Source organism: Magnolia sinica, chromosome 1 (assembly GCF_029962835.1).
Source record: "Magnolia sinica isolate HGM2019 chromosome 1, MsV1, whole genome shotgun sequence".
In the NCBI taxonomy this organism is placed as follows: domain Eukaryota; kingdom Viridiplantae; phylum Streptophyta; class Magnoliopsida; order Magnoliales; family Magnoliaceae; genus Magnolia; species Magnolia sinica.
The window spans coordinates 129,250,925-129,269,806 of NC_080573.1; the positions used below are offsets into that span (position 1 = coordinate 129,250,925).

An 18,882-nucleotide genomic window follows, 5' to 3' on the forward strand; every position below is an offset into this window, starting at 1 on the left:
CTATTGAATGGTGGGCTTTCAGTTTTAAGTAGTGAAAATAAAAAGTGGGCCTATTTCTTATTGTCTCGGAATCAGGACATTGATAGGATTCTCCCATGTTAAAACGTCACTATAGCTGTGAATCATATGACTGTTTGGCCTTGACCGGACATGATTTTATGTGAACTCATTACCTTCACTTTCATGGAAGTGGTGGGTTATTGGGTGCCTCTGTGTGCATCATATAACGGTTAGGCCTTGACCGGAGATGATTTTATGTGAGTTCATTGCCTTCACTTAGAGAGAGAGAGAGAGAGAGAGAGAGAGAGTCCATTCTGATAGTGACCCAGTAATTGATAGTGCTGTGGGACTCATCGTGAGTCATGTGTCTTATCCTTGCTGTCCATTCATTTTTCCAGCTCATTTTAGTGCACTTGTCCAAGCAAATCTAAATCTCTTGGGTGGATCACATACTAAGAAACAATGGTAATTGAACGCCCATAGTTAAAAACTTCTTGGAGGCCACAAAAATTTTGGATTAAGGTGATAGTTGTGTTTTTCCATCATCCAAGTCTGTGTGACGAAATTGGTGGGCCCTACGAAAAATTTGGGCATTCAATTACCAGTGGTTTGCCTGAGATTTAGATCTGACTCATTTTTGAGCTCATGGCTAAAATGAGATGGAAAAATGGATGAATGGCACGGATAAAATATATCCATCATGGTGGGGTCCACATCACGATTAGTATGGAGATTTGGGTATTGAAGGGATCACCACGGAAGCCCAGTTCGAAAGGGGGACCCAGCTACTATGAGTGGAAATTAAGCAGATCCATTGTTCAGGTGGGGACCACTAACAATTTGGATGTAAACAAGGGAAAATAACCAATATAATTTCATGACAAAGAACTATTAGGAACTTAGGAGGCTCTTAATATTGCCTGCTTATTATTACATGCAACAAATATTCAAATACAACTATAAAAGGGGTTCCAACCCACCGCTCAGTGGTGGACAGCCTGCATTTCAAGACTAAGATCATGGCTTAACTGCCCATGTAGTGGGTGGATGGGTGTTGTAATAATAATAATAATAATAATAATAATACAACCTTAATTTCCGTGTTAATAACAAGAGCTTAGGCGAAACGCTTGAGGTACTCTCCAGCAGTGACGTACTTGTAGTCCGGGTACAGGTCATGGCTGTCCACACCATGTGGGCCCTTTACTTCGAACTCTAAGTCCCCATGGTAGAAGATCTGGTACAGGTGGGCCACCCCGATTTGCAGTGGAGGCGGCATCTCTGCATTAAAAGCAAAAAATATTACCTAGATTACACCCATTCATTTCCTCTTGAGAAATCATAAGAGTCCTCATGATTCGATTACACATATCATTGATCTGATGGGCCCCATCATGGAAAGGGAATGCCCCAAAATTCTTTACAACCGGAAGATTTTATTGATCCTATTGATTACATGCGATCCTGACCTTTGCCTTTTATCCATATTGTTTTATCATCCTCTTGAGAAGCTAAACATCTATAGACAGGGTACGGGACTTGGATTGCCTACTGATGCTATGGTGCTATGTGGGCCCAACATGATGTATGCTTTTATTCACTCCTTCCATCCATTTTCCTAGATTATTTTAGGCCATGATCCCAAAACTGAGCCAGATTCAAATCTAAAATGAACCACACCACGGGAAATAGTGGTCCAATAAAAACTTCTCAAGGGCCACAAAAGTTAGGGAGAAGATAACATTTGTGTTTTCCCCTCATTCAAGTCTGTATGACCTGATCAACGGTTTAGAAGACAAATAAACATTACAGTATAAGAACTTTTTAACAGTGGGCGTTCAATCATCACTATTATCTTGCCATGCGATCCACTTGAGAATTGGATTTACCTGGGAGGATAGATAGACGGGCGAGGATAAAACGGACACGGTTTGGTACTAACACTGCCACCGGTCAGGTGGCTAGTAGTCGGTGCTATGTGGACCCCACCATGATGTATGTGTTTTATCCATGCCGTCCATCCATTTTGAAAGATAGTTTTAGGGCTTGATACCAAAGCATAAGGTAGATCTAAATCTCAGGTGGACCACACCATGGGAAAATAGTAGTGATTGAATGTCCACCATTAAAAACCTCCTAAGGCCTATCGTGATGGTTATTTGACATCTAACCTATTAATTAGGTCATACATTAGTTGGATGAAGTGAAAAAATATATATCATCTTGATCCAAAACTTTTGTGTCCCCCAAGAAGTTTTTAATAGTGTGCGTTTAATCAACACTGTGCAGTCCACTTGAGATTTGGATCAACCTCATTTTTGGGCTCATGCCATAAAATGATCTGCAAGAATGGGTGGACGACATGGATGAAACACATACATCATAGTGGGGTCCACAGAGAACTGACGACTAGCCATTGGCTACTGGCAAGTAGGGCTAAAAGTTAGGCAGGTTCAACCCAATCGACCTGTGACCGACTCGACATTGAGTTGGGCTCGGGCAAGATGTATCGAGTTTGGTTTAGATCTTGAGCTATAAAAACACCAACCCGATAAAGGTTGGGCCAGGCTTGGGTTAAGGTCTTGGGTTGCTCAACTAGATGGAACCCAATCGATATATAAGTTATAAATGATAATTGAGCATGGATCATCTGCGTTGAAGGCATAGGAAATTCCATTGCAATTACGTCTCATTGGTCTATGCCATTTCCGAAGACTAAAGCTAACAAGATATGCTACATTTCTCTCTCAAATAGATTGCGTCCTACGCAACATGATTTTTAAAGTAGTCTTATTTTTTAGCTTTTTTGGTCAGAAAAAAATGAAGTTCTTTACCCTAAATAACTACATATATAATTAATAAAATTATAGGTATAAAAAATAAGACATGTATTGAAATTAATAGACTAATGTAATAACAAAAATATTACTATGTATTCACTTGACCAATCCTGCTTGGGTTGAACTTGAGTTGAGAATTCTCAACCCAAAATTGAGCTGGGTTAAGTCAAGGTTACGGTACAGACACCTTGGATTGGGCTAGGGTTGGTTCAGCATCAACCTGAGTTAACCCTCCCCACTTTCAGCCCCGTTTCCGAATAAAACACATAAGTCATGATCGGGTTTACGGAGCACCGTCCAGTAGCAGTCTTGCTACTGACAGCGTAAGCAGACAATCCGCGTCCCAAGGTACCACAACTTATGTGCCGTACCGTCCTTTTCAGCCAATTGTGCAGGACATCTGTACCATGAATATGATAGGCTGCATCATGAAAATCACGTGGCACAAAAACTTGGACGGTCCTCTCGCAGGTGGGCCACATGTTGGAATCCGACAATCTGACTCAATATACGGGTGTGGGTCACCTGGTGAACCAATCAGACTGATTTTTTAAAAGGCAGAACTTTATAGTGGGGTGTGTAGTTTTCATGGCCCTGATTTCCTGCACAATTGGCATTTTTGCAGGGAAATGGTACGGTATCACAAGTTGTACCGTTGCCTCTTGGTGATCAGGTCTCTCTTAATGATCAGGACACATGTCCGGACGCATCACCACCCTTCATTTCATTCACAACCCCTAATCCAATCACAAGGATCCAAGAGTCGGTTACGTACTGTCCATGTTGCCAAGCCATTCCTCCTGTGTAACGAAGGTTTTCTTCAGCTCTTTTCCAATCAGTTTCTCCCAGATCTTCACCACCTCCATCTGGGTGAGTATGTTAACAGGTGGACGGAGATAGAGAGTCTTGTTCAGTGTCCGTGGATCATCAACGGCCATCATAGCATACATTGCCATGTCATCCTCATCCACCCAAATACCTGCCACGTCAATAACAAACAACTATCAGCAGTCTAAGTTAGCAATAGAAAGATCGGGGTGGCCCACTTAGAGTGGAACTTACAGTCCTTGTCGGTCTTATCGCCGTTGCCATAGATGTAGACATGATCGGTGGGTGGCATGAAGTGGCCCAGCTGCGCCAGAGCAGCCAGGAAGTAGCCAGCCATACAGTTGGCCGAGACGTAAGTGTAGGGGATCTTGGCCTTTTCAATGGCCCGCCGAATCACACGTTTGTCCTTGAACACATAGTCACCAGGGGGGATTGCGTGCTCCATCCGATCCACGTCCATCCCAAACTCAGAGGGAAGGAACCGCTGCATGGGACCATCAGTAGTTTTATCAACCATTAAAAATCACCACAATGATTTTCTTTATCATTTTAGAAAATTTTGTACACTTGTAGTTGATCCAAACGATTCATCTTCTGGGCCTTATCATGGATGAGCTATTCCCCATAAAGCACACCGATTGGATGATCCAAGCTAGGGCTTTCGGTGATTCGGTAAGAAAAATATACATTCAACGGTTACACTCAATGGCTTGAAAAAACCGTCCAATCGGCTACTGTGATCATTACACCATCCTGCCTTTCAGGTATGATCCATCCAAAAAGTAGGGCCCAGTAGATGAAAGGTCTGGATCACATGCTTATATTCCTAGATGGAAGTGTTTAGGACATAGATCCTTTCCTCTATATAGTTACCTTATTCATAAGAGAATAAAAACTAAATTATGCCCCTTATACAAAACCGTGAGGGCTTATTGATTAGACACACTCACACAACATCAACATGGTTTCCAACCTTTCAAAAAAAAAGTAGGTCACACCATGGATTGGTCATAGCTCTAAACCATATGTCCATGTGTCCTTGTGAGGTGGCATTTCATGTATAGAATCACTCACTGGGTCGAGTCACCCAATGAGTCCCGAGTCAACCAGGTGCGTCATAAATTTACTTAAATGTATTTTCTGTGAGTCGGCTGACTCGTTAAAACAGGCTGAGTTAGCTGATTTTTTAGTTGACCAGCAAACCAGAACCTGCATCGTCCAACTGACCAGGCCCATAATCTGACCAGGTTGAATCGGCGAGTCTCGAGTTGTCATGTAACGTCGAACGTGCCCTCGTACAGTACCCATTTGAATAATCCGCGTTTGAGTAATCTTGCAGCATCTTTGGCATGGACACGGATTGAGAACGACCCCTGCTCGTTCATAACTAGGAACGGACAGGGCCTCTGAGGGGCCACCGTAATGTATGAGTTTTATCCACACCGTCCATCCATTGTTCCATATTATTTTAAGGTGCAAACCTAAAAATGAGGTAGATCCAAGGTTAAAGTGGACCACACCACAGGAAGCAGAGGTGATAACGAACACCCACTGTTGAAACTTTCCTAGGGCCAACTGTGATGGTTAATTACCATCCAACCTGTTCATAGGGTCACATAGACCTGGTTGAAGGGAAACACAAATATCAGCTTGATTCAAACCTTCCGTGACTCCTAAAAAGTTTTCAACTGTAAGTTTTTAATATCAACTGTGTGGTCCCCTTGAGCCTTGGAACTCCCAAATTTTTGGGTCTATAGCCTAAAATGATATTGAAAATTGGATGGACGGTGTGGATATGGCCCATACATCACGATGGCCCCTTAGAGCCCATGTCTGTTCTTAGCTGGGACGGGTGGGTCATAGTACCCAATCCGTGCCCCTTTGGCATCTTTGTCATCTTTCTCTCCATTCTTAGTTATCCATAGGGGTGTACATCGGGCTAAACCAAGTCGAACTTGGCTCAACCCAGCCCGGTCCGGTCACCTATCAAACCCGACCCGGCCCGGCCCGATCACTGGGCCAACATGTCCTGCCCGAACTCAGCCCAGTCAAAAATCAGCCAAGTTCGGGCCAATTTCGGGCTTGCTCCATCTACAAAGGGATGTATGGCGTTCTCACTTCCTGTCTCAAATGATTAAGGTAAGAATTTAGGATATATATATATATATATATAAACAGTTGAGTCGGGCCAGGTCAAGTCGGGTTTCGGACCGAGTCAGGCCGAACTGGGACATATTTGAACTCGGCCTGAACTCAGTTCCAGGTCGGGCCGAGTCGAGCGAGTTAACCGGGCTAGCCCGGTTTGTGTACAGCCATAGTTATCCATCTTCGACAGTGCATCAACGTCAGCCTACACTGTCCAGACAATGAACAGCTTATTGCATAGGCCAGAGCCCAAAAATGACATTGATCAAATGATCCCAGCCATCTGACCAACAAAATTCTGATAGTCATGGAAGCATGATCCCAACCATTTTGACAATATGGCCCATTCAAGATTATTTGACCCGTTTGGATCGATGGGCATGTACACTGTTTGGATGGTAGAGATGGTTTAAACCAGCGATTTGAGTGTGGGGCTTATGCATAGAATTTGCGTAAGCTAGATGGACACTCTCAACATTCTTAAATGAGAGTGTACACCACTTCCAAGTGTAACATACAGAGAGACACAGCAAACCTTGATAGTTCCCACTTCTTCCATGGCTTCAATGAGAGTGAGCTGATCGAGGATAGCATGCCTAAGGTGATTTCCAGCTACAGCTGACACCACAACGTCTACTTGCTTCAATGCCTCCACCAAGCTTTCTTTATCTTCAAGAGAACCCTGCAAATTAATGAGTTCATCTGAATTAGCATTCTTGTGGGATTTAGGGACTATTAACAAATGGCCCATTGTAGGCCATCTAGTGATGATCCTTCCCATATTACCCCAACCACTTACAAGGATTCTACTGAATGGGATGAGATAGACTTTAATATCATAAGACCATTTTCTAGATTATTTAAAGGGATGCTTAATCAAGTGATTAAGGAAGTAAAGTGGTGAAAACCAATGTTCGACGATCCCATCTGCTAAACTCGGAACCACCTTTGAATTACTGGTCCACATCATTTGCATGGATCTCCCACCATCCATCTAAACACACTACTGTTCGCCTCTAGATTTGTATAGTTGTCCACCCACTTCACAACATGTTGGATGGATGGTCTGGATCATCCTATTCCATGAAGCCACATGGGCCCACCATGGACTTATCGACCAGCAAATTTATGATAAAAAAATTAGAGTGGACCACATAACAAAAAATAAAAAATATTAATAATAATAAAGAAAATGAAGAGACAAAACCAAATTTTAAGTATGACAATCGAAACAAAATAGGGTAATTTGGAGTACTTGAAGAAGTGTTACGCCCTCCATTTTGAATCTGATGAGCATCTGGACTTTTTCGGCATCGGATGCAATCTCCGGTCGATAAAGGGCAAATGTCGGATGGCCCAGGGCCATGCTAGCCTTGACAAGCCTTCTTCCTATGTAACCAGTGGCCCCAATGATCAAAACCCTATCTTTCCTTCCTCCCATTTCTTTTCTCACTTGTCAAGCAGAACAAATCCTCCAATGAATATTTTTGGTTACTTGAAAAGAATGTGATTTGATCAGGCATTTATACACGCACATATGAAAGGGACCATGATCAAACAAACAAATGTTCTATATTTTGTATTTTACACAAACATGTTGAAAACCAATGAATTGATAAACGATAGAAATTGAGCTAAAACCGATGGTCTTGATTCCTCCCTTTGGATGCTTATTAGATTGGTTCCATAAAATTACCCAATTGCCCTCACACGGGAAATGATTACAATAACCCTACATGAGAATTTAGGAGAAGGATCTTCACATAAAACGTTGCATGACAGTGGTTTATTTCCCGTGCAAAAGGTGGGCCGTACCGTAAAAATCACGGGGAGTGAAGAGGAGGATGTTACATTCATCAGGTGGGATAGGCCGTAGGAATCAATGGATAGTGGATGGTCTTACTCAATGTACACGTGAGGTCCACCTGATGAACGGATTGTTCCAATTTTCCCTCCTAGTAATCTTCTTTGTATGGCCCACCATCTTCACCACTGGAGAACTGAAGCATCAAGAGTGAGCAAAAACATCTTATTTTAAAAATATCATGTACAACGTCGGATGAAACAATTTTTTCTTGTGGAACAATGAATCCTCATTAAACCTGATGTCCCGATTAATCGTGATTTCCTGCATGACTCGGTCATACAACCGGTATCCCTTCACACCATCACCATATCACAGAAAAGTACACTTTTTTAACTCTTTGGTGTAACTTATCTATCGACTAATGGTATATGAAAGTAAGCATCATGGAAAAAAAAAAAAAAGAACTTACAACTGTGAGTAATTTATATCATGACCAATTCACCATTCTTCTGAAATCTTATAGTTTATCGTCGTAGACGGGAATTGAATCACAAGATAATAAGTCATATTATCGGCCTCAGTCCATAATTGATTGTCCAATGTAGCATTGCTCAACATGCTTCGAGCTTTCTCTAACACAGTCAGATATATCCATTCCATAATACTATTCTGATATAGTATGTGTCTTATTATATTGTGTCTCACAATCCCTTCATCTTTATAAAACTAGTTGAATTCCTATGAAGTGAATTCATCACTATTGTACGTCCTTAAGACTTTTGGTTTCTGTCATATTTACTTCTCAACCATTGACGTATACTTTGAATGTGACAACACTTCAAAAAATAAATGCATACTTTCCTAGAACAATCATCTATGAATTAGACAAAAAATGATGACCCCCAGTAGAAATAACGACGGCGTCCATACATCCAAATGCACATAATCAAGTACTCTTTTATAATTATGTTTTAGCGATTTAAAAGATAATCATGATTGTTTACCATATATACATTGCTCGCATATATTAAAATGAACATTTTTAAATGCAAGAATCAAACAATGATCGAAAAATACCTTCATAATCGCTCACTCATGTTGCTTAGGTGTTTATCCCACAAACATGCCAATGTGGACTTCGCTACAAATGTTATAGATCCACCCAATACGGTATTCCCAATCAACTTGTAAATGTTACCGCTCGACTGTGCTTTCATCACTATGAGTACCCCCTTTACAACTTTTAGGAAACAATCTAAACCCATGAATTTGCACCCAAGTACCTTATATGCTCTAAGATATATTGGATTCTTCCTTAGGTCAGAAAAGTGTCTCACATCTATCAAGATACGCTCTACCCTATTAAATATTTTGATGCGCACCGATCCGACACCAATAACTTTACAGGCAATATCATTGCCCATAAACACATGTCCACCATTGCACTTGTTATAACTAGTAAACCAATCTCGTTGAAAAATCATGTGGTATGAAGTCTCCGTATCTAAAATTCACTCGTTGTCTAGATATTCAAATTTGGATGCAGTCAGAACAACACCACCATCAACTTCCTCACTTGATTCCACTGTGTTGGACTCTTTCATTGTAATATCAAAATTTTCTCCCTTCTGAGCTTTAGTATTTCGACAATCCTTCTTCATATGTATCATCGTTCCCCAATTCCAGCACTTCATCTTTTATTTACTTTTCGATTTGGATCTGAATTGTGAGTTACCATTTTTCCAATCAAAATTTCTTCTCCTAGCGACCAATGCATCCATGGAAGAACCCTCACCGCTGTCCTTCTTTCCTAACTGCTTCTCATGAAGGGTTGAGATAACAGTTTCCTTGTTTATGATCTCCCTACCATGGCATATAGTGTCTATAAGATACTCTCATAAGACGGTGTAAGAGAGCTCAACGAGATGACAGTGCGAGAGATTCTTATAAAATTATTTTTTAAAATACAAGCGATTGCCTGAGGATTTTTTTCATGTACAAACTATCAAGTTTGTCCATACCCCTACGATGGTCTTTTGATTCAAGACATTATAGAAGACATTATCTATTAGACACAATTAGATCGAGGTAGTAGCCCTCTCATCAAGTTCATCTCACTTTTCATTGCTCATAGACACAGGACGCTTCACCTTACCAAGGAAAGCATGTTGTAATCCTTGTTGAACTAGAAGGCCTCTCATCTTCACCTTCCATAGCTCAAAATTATTTCTACCAATGAACTTCTCTATTTCATACTTCATATTTTATCCCTTCGACAACATATTTGAGATTCAAAATCGAAGCCTAGTGTTATCTCTGATACCACTTATTAGGAAATCGTGGAAGCAAACACCGAATTCGAATCAAACAAGAGAAAATTAAACGTAGATAAAGAACACAAAAAACACACAAATTTACGTGAAAAACTCTCGCAGAAAAAAAAAAAACCATGATACAAAGCGACAAGGAATCTATTATGAAATCGAATTTAAAAGAGATGGATGGAGTTACCGATCTAAGAAACCTTAAAATCAATTTACAAAACTCTTTCTCTACTATAGAATACCTTAGGAACATCTTAGCATATTATAATCTCGATTACACCTGGTTATATAGTGTTACAACCGAATTAGGAAACAAAATGTACACTTTTGCAAAATCGCACAATTATGTCTATAGGACCTTTGATAGGATCGACAGTCATCGAGGTATGTCGATGGGATCAAAGCCACCTTCGATGTGATCGAAGAATGCCCCAAAAACTGTCTAGCGAGCATATATAGAGGGGAAATCAGGATTTTTTCAATATGATCAAGTGGTCTGTCAATGACATTAACCAACCCTTATTCTAGTCAGATTGAAGACATCAAACATTTACTTGTACCTAATGACCCTTAGGAGGCTTGTCCATGGACTTTGTGCTACGTCTTTTGATGCAAACCATTTGTGTGATAGATATGACGTGGATTGAGGATTCCTCAGAAATCTCTTGGTTGTAACCATCTTCGCCACAGCTATTTCTGGTGTGGGTCACTTGAGCTTTGGATAGGACTCATTTTTTAGTGAACAAAGTTACATGAGCCTCACAATGATGTATATATTATATCTACACTGTTCATCCATTGGCGAGATTATTTTAAAGCATGAGCCTAAAAATGAGTCATATCCAAAGCTTAAGTGGACCACACCACAAGTAGCAGTGGGATATTAATTCTCACCATTAAAATATTTGTAGGCCCACCATAACATTTATTTTCCATTCAATTTGCTCCTACGGCCATACAGACTTAGATGAAGAGGAAAAACAAATATCATATTGATCCAAAACTTTTGTAACCCCAAAAGGGTTTCAATGGTAACATTCAATCCCCCGTTACTTTATACAGTGCGGTTCACTTGGCCTTTGGATCTGTCTTATTTTTCATCTCAAGCCTTATGTCAGTTTGCAAAGTGGATGGATTATTTAGATATAACACATACATCACGATGGGACCCACAGAATTTGGTAACTTCAACACACCAGCCATGTCGGTAGGGAAGCAAATTGGTTGGTGTACCACACACTATTGACCTAGCTGGTGTGTGTATGTGTCGTGAGAAGACGAGCTTTGACACTCCTCCAGCTCGAGGTAGTATGAACGGTTCAAAAGAGGGTGGCACAATAATGTATTTATTATATTCACACCATCCATTCATTTGGTGAGATCATTTTAGAGCGTAACCTTAAAAATGAGGCATATCCAAAGCTCAAGCTCAAGTTGACCACACCGCAAATAGCAGTGGGATAATGATTCTCACCATTAGAACATTCGTAGGGCCCATAATAACGATTATTTTACATCTAACCTTTTTGTAAGGTAACACGGACCTGGATGAAGAGGAAATACGAATATCATGTCGAACCCAAACTTCTGTAAGCACTAACTGGGTTTCAATGGTAGACGTTCAATCTCCTACTGCTTTTTGCATTGTGGTCCACTCAATCTTTGAATTTGTCTTATTTCTCTGCTGATGGATGGTTTGGATATAATACATACCTCATGATAGGACCTGGTGATGTCAACCGTCTAGTAAGGTCGGTGGTCTTTGGTACACAAGCGAATCGCTTCCCCTTTGAGCCGTCTTTTGAACCATATGAATTTCCTGCAAGAGGTTCTTGCGCTGCAAACATAAGTGGGCCCATAATGATGTTTGTGAGATATCTACCCGTTCCATTCATTATGTCTGCTCATTTTAGGACTTGAGACCATAAATGAGAAGGATCCAAGACTCAAGTGGTCCACATTAAAGAAAATGGTGGATAGGGAAATTCCTACCACAAATATTAGACTGATTCAAAACTTCTGCGGCCCCACTAATATTTCAAGTATGTAGGTTCAATCTTACGTTTTTGGCCTACTTGATTATTAGTTTCCGCTCATATTTAGTCCCATGTCCTAAAATGGTCTTTAAAAAAAAAGGATGGACAGGTGTATTTCTCACTAACACCATAGTGGGCCCATCCAAGTTTTCAGCATAGGAACTTTTTAGCCTTTCCCAGGAAGTTACTGCCATGAAAACCTACGTGGCACCGTTATGTTTGTGAGAAATCAACCTTATGTGGGCACTGTAATGTTTATGAGAGATCTACCTTTTCATCTGTTGTGTGGGCTCATTTCCACGGTCGTGTACCACACACGCTTTCAAGTCGGTGGTGTGTGGTACTCCACCTAATCCGCTTTCCTAATTAAGTGCCGCGGGGCATGCTCACTGATGCGTCCACTGTACACGAGGCGTATTAAACTGTGGGCCCTGATCGGACCGTCCTTATGACCAGCAATCGGATGATTAGGATCATTTCATCTGTTTGAATTGTGGGCTACGTATACGCCTCATGGATGGATGACCTAGTTTCAAACAGATGAATGCGATCCTCGACACGGATTATCACGCGTCTTGCATCTGCGGTTTCTCAAGTATTCTTTAACCATTGCAGGTAGCTCGAAGGCTGGAGAAGTTGCAAAAGAAAGGATGGAAACCTCGACGAACGATCATTTTGTGCAACTGGGATGGTGAAGAATATGGCCTGGTCTCTCTCTCTCTCCACTTAGCTTAAAGCTTGTATGTGATGTTTGCACAGCCAAACAAAAGTGCGGACCGTTGATTCATTCAAATTCGGATCTTTTACTTATCACAAATAGAAAAAATCTGTTTGTTGCAGGGTAATTGGATCACATTATCACAAAGTGCATTTAATGCAGCAATGCTGACAACATGAGTGATGACATGAACCAATCAAAATGCAGAAAAACAGATAAAACCTATTCATGGCAAGGAAGGGTTAGGATTTGATTCATTCTACTATACTGTTGGGGTCAAGACATGGTAAAAAAAAAAAAAAAGAAAAAAAAAATGGCGAGAGTCTTGCCCATATGATATCTTATCAATGGGATCATAATGCATGGACATTTTCACATCGGATTCAAGTGGCGTGGCATGTGAAATACAAGATTACACTCAGGGTGAGTAGCCCATGTAAGGTGGGTTGTTTGCTTGTACCAGGCAGGCTCCCCAATAACCCAACCCATGGGATGTGGGGTGTGGACCCACCCATGTAAGGCGGGTCACTTGTGTGAAGTGGAACCTATGTGATGTGCACCCACTGGGGATTCAACCAAGAACCTAATCTATGGGATGTGGTTCGTGGATGATGAGATAAAGGGATTGACTTTCCATGTTCTATCAATTTGTTCGAGCTTTTAGAACAAGTGGTTAATTATCCTACATTAGATTAATAGTATGAAAAATGGACAATCAAGATTAAGTGGATTGTTTTGCAAAGAAGTCCTCTGGCTTGGTGATGCTAATTATCTTATACATATGTAGAGGTGTACACGAACCAAGCTAGCTCAGTTAGTTCGCTCGACTCGACTTGAAAAAGCTCGATTCGACTCGGATTGAAGCTAAGTTCGAGCCGAGTCAAGTTGATCTTTGAGCTCTAGTTTGGTAATGCTAATCATCTTATACATATGTAGAGGCGTACATGAACTGAGCTAGCTCGGTTAGCTCGCTCGACTCAACTTGAAAAAGCTCGATTCGACTCGGATTGAAGCTAAGTTTGAGCCGAGTCAAGTTGATTTTTTGAGCTCGAAAATGAGTTCGAGCCGAGTTCGAGCTGGCCCTAGCTCGACTCTACTCGGATCGAACCAGTTCGGTGACTCGGTTACTTTGCTATTGATGTTACTCACCAAGTGTTTGATGAAATGACTCAACGAAGTGTGGCTGGTGGCAAGGAAGGTATGTACATGAAACAAATACTAGAAGGTGTTTGATAAAATACTTGTAAAACTATTGCTTCTGTTTTACATATAGTAGGATTTTGAAGATGCAGTCTAGGTGTTTGTGGAAATGCTGCACAGGGGAACTCGGCTCGAACTGGCCTGAGCTGCTGACCGAACCGAGCCGAGCTGGCCAGTCAGGATCGAGGACCTAGCCAAGCCGAGTTCGAGCTGAGGTCAGCTAGTGGCCGACCCGAGTCAAGCTGAGGCCAGCTCGACTCGGTTTGACTCAGATGTACACCCCTATACATATGGCTTGTAAAAACAGATGGTTGTTAGAGCCATCCAAACGAGGTGATATTTTTTCCTTTTTTCCCATGGCTTGTAAAAAACAAACGTGGTAACAAGATGATCTTGAACAACATAGTGTCAGGATCATCTAACCGATGGCCTATTATTCCAGTGAAGCACTCTGCATAGATGATACTAAGCATCCAATCTATATAGCGTCTGAAAAACAGTCGGTTATAACAAAATGACCGACATTGGAAGGGTCAGGATCATTTGATCAATGTGAATGTTGCACCATGGCCTGTCAATAGTGGTATCGAACAAATGGACGGTCCAGATAGATGATCAGACCATAGAGCAAAGTGCGAACATGCCCATGAAGGTGGAGCACGTGCGATTTTTTGCCTCCATCAATCTATTTTCTCTGTTATATGATTTTATTTTATTTTTCGCAGATAGGATCGACGGAATGGGTGGAAGAGAACAGGGAAATGCTTGCTTCTAGGGTAGTTGCTTATCTGAATGTAGATTGTGCTGTCTCTGGATCAGGATTCCATGTTTCTTCAACTCCTCAGCTCGACAAACTCCTCAAGCAGGCTACTCAACAGGTCCATCTCTTACTGTTAGGGTAGCAAATGGCCTCCTGCGTTGGCCTGGTTCCACCCAAGTGCAGTCCCGGTGTGTTGGACTTGAGCCCTAAAGGACCAACGAGTAGGTATGGCTCAGACCAACAATTTTAACATTGATGGGCTGAGTCCTTCGCTCTTAGACTCAGGTCCTTATCTCATGAACTGTACTTGGGCATGCTTTGGCCCAGCCCAGCCCATTTCCGCCTTTCTCGCTGATGCTGTTGTTTTTGTTGTTTGCCATTGTCATTATGATGCTTGTTCTTGTCGTGTGACTACATACTTTTGGTTTTTTGTAGGTTCAAGACCCAGATAACTCTTCCCAAACAGTATACGAATCGTGGATTCAATCAAATGATTCTCAAATGGTAAGTAGCGTTCGGCGGGTATTGCCATTCTGATTTTCAAACAAGGGCTAATGCAGCTCCCTTGGAGGTCTGAAAATCCCATGGTTAAAAAAGCTCAAATGTGGCATTTCCTTAATCCGTTTTGTTTAGTTGTCAATGACTCGCTCAGTAGGCATTTGGCTGCACCGATGATCATGGTCGGCTAAGGTTTCCAAATGTACTGGTCCACTTGCCATCTAGGTTGGCATGGAAAGCCCAGCCTGAAAAAAATGTGCCAGCTTTTCCGTCAGTTACCACCCTCAAATCATGGTTGAGACAACAATGGGAAGGTTTCTTCCTTCCTTAATTAATTGCCGTTGTAGGATACAACTGGTTGTAGGTGATCATTGCTGTTGTCATCTTCATTTTGGTTGTTGACATTGTTTTCTTCTGTGAAGGTTGGGAGGTTAGGAGGAGGTGGATCAGATTTCGCATCATTCATCCAACATGTTGGTGTTCCTGCCGTCGACATGTTCTATGGAGGAGGTATCTATCTTCTTCTTCTTCTTTTTTTTGTTTTTTGTTTTTTCACTTTCGCATTTCGACAATCAAAATAATTACACAAGACTTTTCTTAAAGTATAAATGCATTGATATATACTGATAGACAACATAGCTTACTTTATGAAAATCTTCAGTAATTCTCCACTTATGTTGCATGACTCAATAAACATATAATGCTAGTTTTAATGGTTCATTTTCTTCACTATCTTTGTACATAATACTGGAACACTGCACAATGGACAATTAAACATATGGGTAGTTTGGATGTTTGCATTGAGGTGAATTGTTAAATAGTGCCCTTTGGATACACTTTGAGTCTATTCTATTCAATGCGGCATGGTTTTGCTACACTTTCCTAACGAAGAATCAAACAACCAAACAGCGCCTACTATACCGGTGATGATTCCCATGAGATATGAAGAGAGCAACAAGAGGGCCATCCAGCCAGCCAGACAGTCTTTCCTATACTCTTACAAAGAGCGATTGGAGCTTATTACAAGTAAACCCAGCTCTAAGTACACACATGTAGCTAGCATCTTTACTGTATATACGAGAGAAGCTATGCAATTAGTTTGATGGATTGTTAAAAAAAAAAAAAAAACTATGTATTAAGGGTTTGTTTGGCTGTTGAGGAATTAAATTCCTGGATTTTATGTTTTTGGAGAATGTTACACTCTGCTTAGTATTTCTTGGGAAATAACTAAATTTGTTTTAATTGATGCACCATGTTTATGTGGATAAACCTATGAAAAGCTAAAATATTGTTTCAATTCCGAACAACTGATGTAAAATCCAACCAAAAAACGTGAGCTAAACTATTTTTATAATAGTTTAGAAATCAGGAAATTACTAAGCTATGAAATATAAAAACCAGCAACCAAACATACCCTAGAGAAACTATATTTTTATTGTTGTGGCTGTGGTTGCTGATTTCCTAGTGGGTTTTCTTTATGATTTGTTGTTTTGGATATTCATTCCATTAATATTACAGGAATATTTGTCTCTGGCAGAATACGCCGTGTACCATTCACTGTATGATGACTTTGTCCGGATGCAAAAGTTTGGGGACCCAATGTTCCATAGACATGTGGCAGGTATTTTCTCTACGCCTTTTTTTTTTTGGAAAAATTGAAAATAATAATTACCATTAGCATTTGAAAATCCTCCATGTTTTGATTTCTAATTATGTTGAAGATTCACCTTTGAGGTGTGACCCACACTACAGGTGGCTCAACTCGGATGGTTGCTCAGCTGAGTCATGTCTAGAAATGGACTCACCCGCGTTGAAGAAAATAATATTAAGACATTGGCTGAGTCCTAACAAAAGTATAACTAAATCATATTAATTTTTGTATTTTATTTCCCTCTTCTTTTTTTTTTCTAAGTAGTGGCAAGCATTTGGGGACTTGTTGCTCTTAAACTGGCTGATGAAGAGTTCTTGCCTTTTGATTATGTCTCCTATGCTTCTGAGCTCCAAGTAAGTGCATCCATCCATCCATCCATCCATACGTGTGCACATACAGTCTATGGCATAAGTACACACATACATGTAACATGCATTCATGATTTAATTAGTATTAATGTAATGATGTTTTGATTAACAGAGAAGCACAAAGGAATTAGAAAATGAGATTTTGGGAAAGCTTATTAGCCTGAGCCCTTTATATAAGTCTATTGAGGAGCTAAACAAGGCAGCCACTAAAATAAATGACCAACGAAAGGTTAGGCATCCCTTGATTTTTCTATAATATCATTTTTTTTTTTCTTGATTTGTTGGTGTTTGGTTTGCAGCCATTTTTGGGGCGGAGAAAAATAATTTGTGAATTGGGAATTTCTACTCTCAGTAGAACTTTAAAAGATCGCAACATGCAGCTGTTGTAAGGCTCTGTTGTGGCCATTTCAATGACTTTGGGAAAATTCTACTAGGAGTAGAAAAATCCGAAAATCCCAAATTATTTTTCTCATTGCCTGGACCAAAAGTATAGTTAGGGAAAAAAAGGAATTGGGTTTTGCACATTCATCTTTTAGATGATTAATGGGATCAAAGGATGTTCTATATAGGCATTAGAAGGCAATGGATGGGCATCAATGTGGGGGAAGGACCCATTGAAAGTGAGAGAGCTAAATGACAGATTAATGATGGCTGAACGAGCATTTACAGATAGAGATGGGCTTTTTGGAAGGCCATGGTACAAGCATTTGGTACCTCTCTCTCTCTCTCTCTCTCTCTCTCTCTCTCCCCATGCATGCAGGATGTATGAACTAGTGGATAAACCATACACCATGACTTTGTCACCATCGTCCTCATTGTAGTTAGAATTGGCTATATATTCAAAGTATCTTCCGCCATTCCACTCTATCAAGGACCATACCTTTAGTTCGATCTTAGGTTATCAAGTCATTTCTTAATACCTCGGTTTGGTTTATACCTGATATTTTGTGTTATATGTATTACTATGGTCATTGTTGACCACATTAATTTCACAGATTTATGGGCCATCAAACCACAACGACTACGGATCAAAATCATTTCCAGGAGTCGATGACGCAATTGAAAAGGCAAAGAGCTCAAACACCACAGAGTCATGGAAACCAGTACAACATGAAGTATGGAGGGTTTCAAGAGCTGTAACACATGCATCTCTTGTTCTCAAAGGAAAATTCACATGAATGTGCACATTGTAGATTACCTTAATTGTAGCACCTATGCCCATTCATGAGAATTTGAGTCACAATGTAATAAACTGGATATGTGGAGAGAGAGGGAGACTATTTATAAGTCTCTTTTCTCATATGTGAGGGGAAATGGAAATATATATATATATATATATATATATATATATATATATATATATATATATATATATATATATATATTTTTTTTTCTTTTTCTTTTGGTGTAGGCAGAAAATAAGTTTTTTCTTTTGATATTGTAGTCTAAGTGGGATTTTAAATTTTAATTATTTATGAGGGGCATCATTGAAATTGTCCCTTATAAATTGACTATCTTTTACATTAAAACACAAATAGCGGGGTACTTATTTTGCCTCTAAAGTCTTTTCCAATGGTAGACTAATTTGTATAATTAAGGTACAACGCATTTTAAAAAGAGTTACGGGTATGTATAAAATTCAAAAAATGTGTCCACTTAACAGCTTGTGATTAAGATTTCACCGGCAAATGCCACCCAACAATTAAT

The 18,882-nt window shown here is 40.2% G+C and overlaps 2 protein-coding genes across 2 annotated transcripts; one reads left to right on the forward strand and one right to left on the reverse strand.

Moving 5' to 3' along the window:
- Positions 1-1,117: 1,117 nt before the first annotated feature.
- On the reverse strand, positions 1,118-7,254 carry LOC131249377 (bifunctional pinoresinol-lariciresinol reductase 2-like). The gene is made up of 5 exons (XM_058250126.1): positions 7,069-7,254; positions 6,349-6,495; positions 3,903-4,152; positions 3,616-3,819; positions 1,118-1,281 (listed from the first exon to the last, which is right to left on the reverse strand). The coding sequence occupies exons 1-5, from the start codon at positions 7,252-7,254 to the stop codon at positions 1,118-1,120; spliced, it is 951 nt and encodes a 316-aa protein (XP_058106109.1).
- A 7,330-nt stretch (positions 7,255-14,584) lies between these two features.
- On the forward strand, positions 14,585-18,486 carry LOC131258307 (probable glutamate carboxypeptidase LAMP1). Its single transcript, XM_058259541.1, has 8 exons — positions 14,585-14,776; positions 15,094-15,162; positions 15,579-15,666; positions 16,694-16,777; positions 17,072-17,160; positions 17,288-17,404; positions 17,745-17,885; positions 18,171-18,486. The coding sequence occupies exons 1-8, from the start codon at positions 14,600-14,602 to the stop codon at positions 18,351-18,353; spliced, it is 948 nt and encodes a 315-aa protein (XP_058115524.1). The 5' UTR covers positions 14,585-14,599; the 3' UTR covers positions 18,354-18,486.
- The last annotated feature ends 396 nt before the right edge of the window (positions 18,487-18,882 follow it).